Below are 2041 nucleotides of genomic sequence, written 5' to 3' on the forward strand. Positions count from 1 at the left end.
AAAGCACTGTTCTAAGCTCTGGGGAGGTTACAAAGTGATCAAGTTGTCCCATGGGGGGCTCACGGTCTTCATCCCCATTTTCCAGATGAGGTAACTGAGGCCCACAGCAGACAAGTGACTTGCCCAGAGTCATACAGCTAAGTGGCGGAGCAGGGATTTGGACCCTTGACCTCTGACTCCAAAGCCCGGGCTCTTTCCACTGAGCCACGCTGCTTCTCTAATGAAGCAGGGATGAAGCTGAGGCCAGGGCCTGTTCAGCCCGTGAGCCAAGGAGGGGTGAAGCTGGGAGCTGGAGGGCCTGCAAGGCTCAGGGGGTGTCTCTCACAGTCCCGGGATGGAGACCATGGCTGAGTACTTCCAGCAGCGGCAGGTGTGAGCCCGCTGTCTCTTGCTACATGCCAATTGTAGTAATCACTGGGGTTTATATTATATAAGGTAGGGACAGTCTCTATGTGTTACCGACTTGTACTTCCCAAGCACTTAGTACAGTGCTCTGCACACAGTAAGCGCTCAATAAATATGATCGATTGATTGATTGACTTCCTCCCTTCAAGGCCCTGCTGAGAGCTCACCTCATCATCAATCGTATTTATTGAGCGCTTACTATGTGCAGAGCACTGTACTAAGCGCTTGGGAAGTACAAATTGGCAACATATAGAGACAGTCCCTACCCAACAGCGGGCTCACAGTCTAAAAGACCCCGGGGGCGGAGGCGGCCAGGTCCCCCATCCCCTCTACAGTGCTTTTTTTATAGGGCCTAGCAGACAGAGCACGGGTTTAGGAGTCGGAAGGTCATGGGTTCTAATTACGCTCTGCCACCTGTGCCACATCTGGAAAACAGCGGGTGCCCCTGTGGGACGGGAGCCGAACCCAACCCGACGCTCAGCACGTCGTTAAGCGCTTGCCGAACACCGTAGTTATTATCATCATCATCACCACCACGATGGTCGCTGCCGTCGTCCCTCGGCAGGCTGGGCGGCGTCCCCCGGCTCACGCCGTCTTCTTCTGCACGTGCCCGCAGTCGTGCTTGCCACGGACGACGGTGAGCCGGACGCCGGGCAGGTCCTGGGTGCGGCCGCCCTGCAGCAGGACCACGTGGTGCTCCTGGAGGTGGTGGCCCTCGCCGGGGACGAAGCAGACGGCCTCCCGGCCCGTGCTCAGCCGCACCCGGGCGCACTTGCGGTTGGCCGAGTTGGGCTTCTTGGGCTTGCGGGTCATGGTCTTCAGCATGACGCCCTTGAGCTGCGGGCGGCCCTCCGTGGGGCCCAGCTTTGGGGGCGGCCGCTTGGGCCGCCCCGCCCGGTGCATCTGGTTCAGGGTGGCCATGGGCCGGCGGGCGGCCGACAGCCCCCAGTTTAGGGTCGTGGTCACCGCTCTGAACAGGCCCAGCCAGGACATCTCGGCGAATCCCAGTTACTTCAATCCTTCTTCGACGGCAGCCACTGCAGCCCCGCCGGAACCCAGGATTCACCTCCTCCAGGAGGCCTTCCCAGACTGAGCCCCTTCCTTCCTCTCCCCCTCGTCCCCCTCTCCATCATCATCATCATCATCATCATCATCAGTCGTATTTATTGAGCGCTTACTATGTGCAGAGCACTGTACTAAGCGCTTGGGAAGTACAAATTGACAGCACATAGAGACAGTCCCTACCCAACAGTGGGCTCACAGTCTAAAAGGGGGAGACAGAGAACAAAACCAAACATAGCACCTGTATATATGTATATATGTTTGTACATATTTATTACTCTATTTATTTATTTATTTATTTATTTATTTTACTTGTACATATCTATCCTATTTATTTTATTTTGTTAGTATGTTTGGTTTTGCTCTCTGTCTCCCCCTTTTAGACTGTGAGCCCACTGTTGGGTAGGGACCGTCTCTATATGTTGCCAATTTGTACTTCCCAAGCGCTTAGTACAGTGCTCTGCACATAGTAAGCGCTCAATAAATACGATTGATGATGATGATGATGATGACTTGGAAGTTAGCCCCACGCTAAGGGGGAAAGGAGTTTTGGGGTATACCGAACTCTACAGAT

The 2041-nt window shown here is 54.7% G+C and overlaps 1 protein-coding gene across 1 annotated transcript; it reads right to left on the reverse strand.

The window, feature by feature from the left end:
• Window positions 1-967: 967 nt before the first annotated feature.
• LOC119932314 (28S ribosomal protein S12, mitochondrial-like) lies at window positions 968-1407 on the reverse strand. Its single transcript, XM_038751434.1, has one exon. It carries the CDS (start codon window positions 1396-1398, stop codon window positions 991-993), a length of 408 nt encoding a protein of 135 aa, XP_038607362.1. The 5' UTR covers window positions 1399-1407; the 3' UTR covers window positions 968-990.
• Between the last annotated feature and the right edge of the window lie 634 nt (window positions 1408-2041).

This window comes from Tachyglossus aculeatus, chromosome 1, assembly GCF_015852505.1.
Source record: "Tachyglossus aculeatus isolate mTacAcu1 chromosome 1, mTacAcu1.pri, whole genome shotgun sequence".
Taxonomy (NCBI): domain Eukaryota; kingdom Metazoa; phylum Chordata; class Mammalia; order Monotremata; family Tachyglossidae; genus Tachyglossus; species Tachyglossus aculeatus.

Coding starts and splice junctions, on each gene's coding strand:
- LOC119932314 (XM_038751434.1), bottom strand. CDS start 1,398: ATGTCCTGGCTGGGCCTGTTCAGAGCGGTGACCACGACCCTAAACTGG.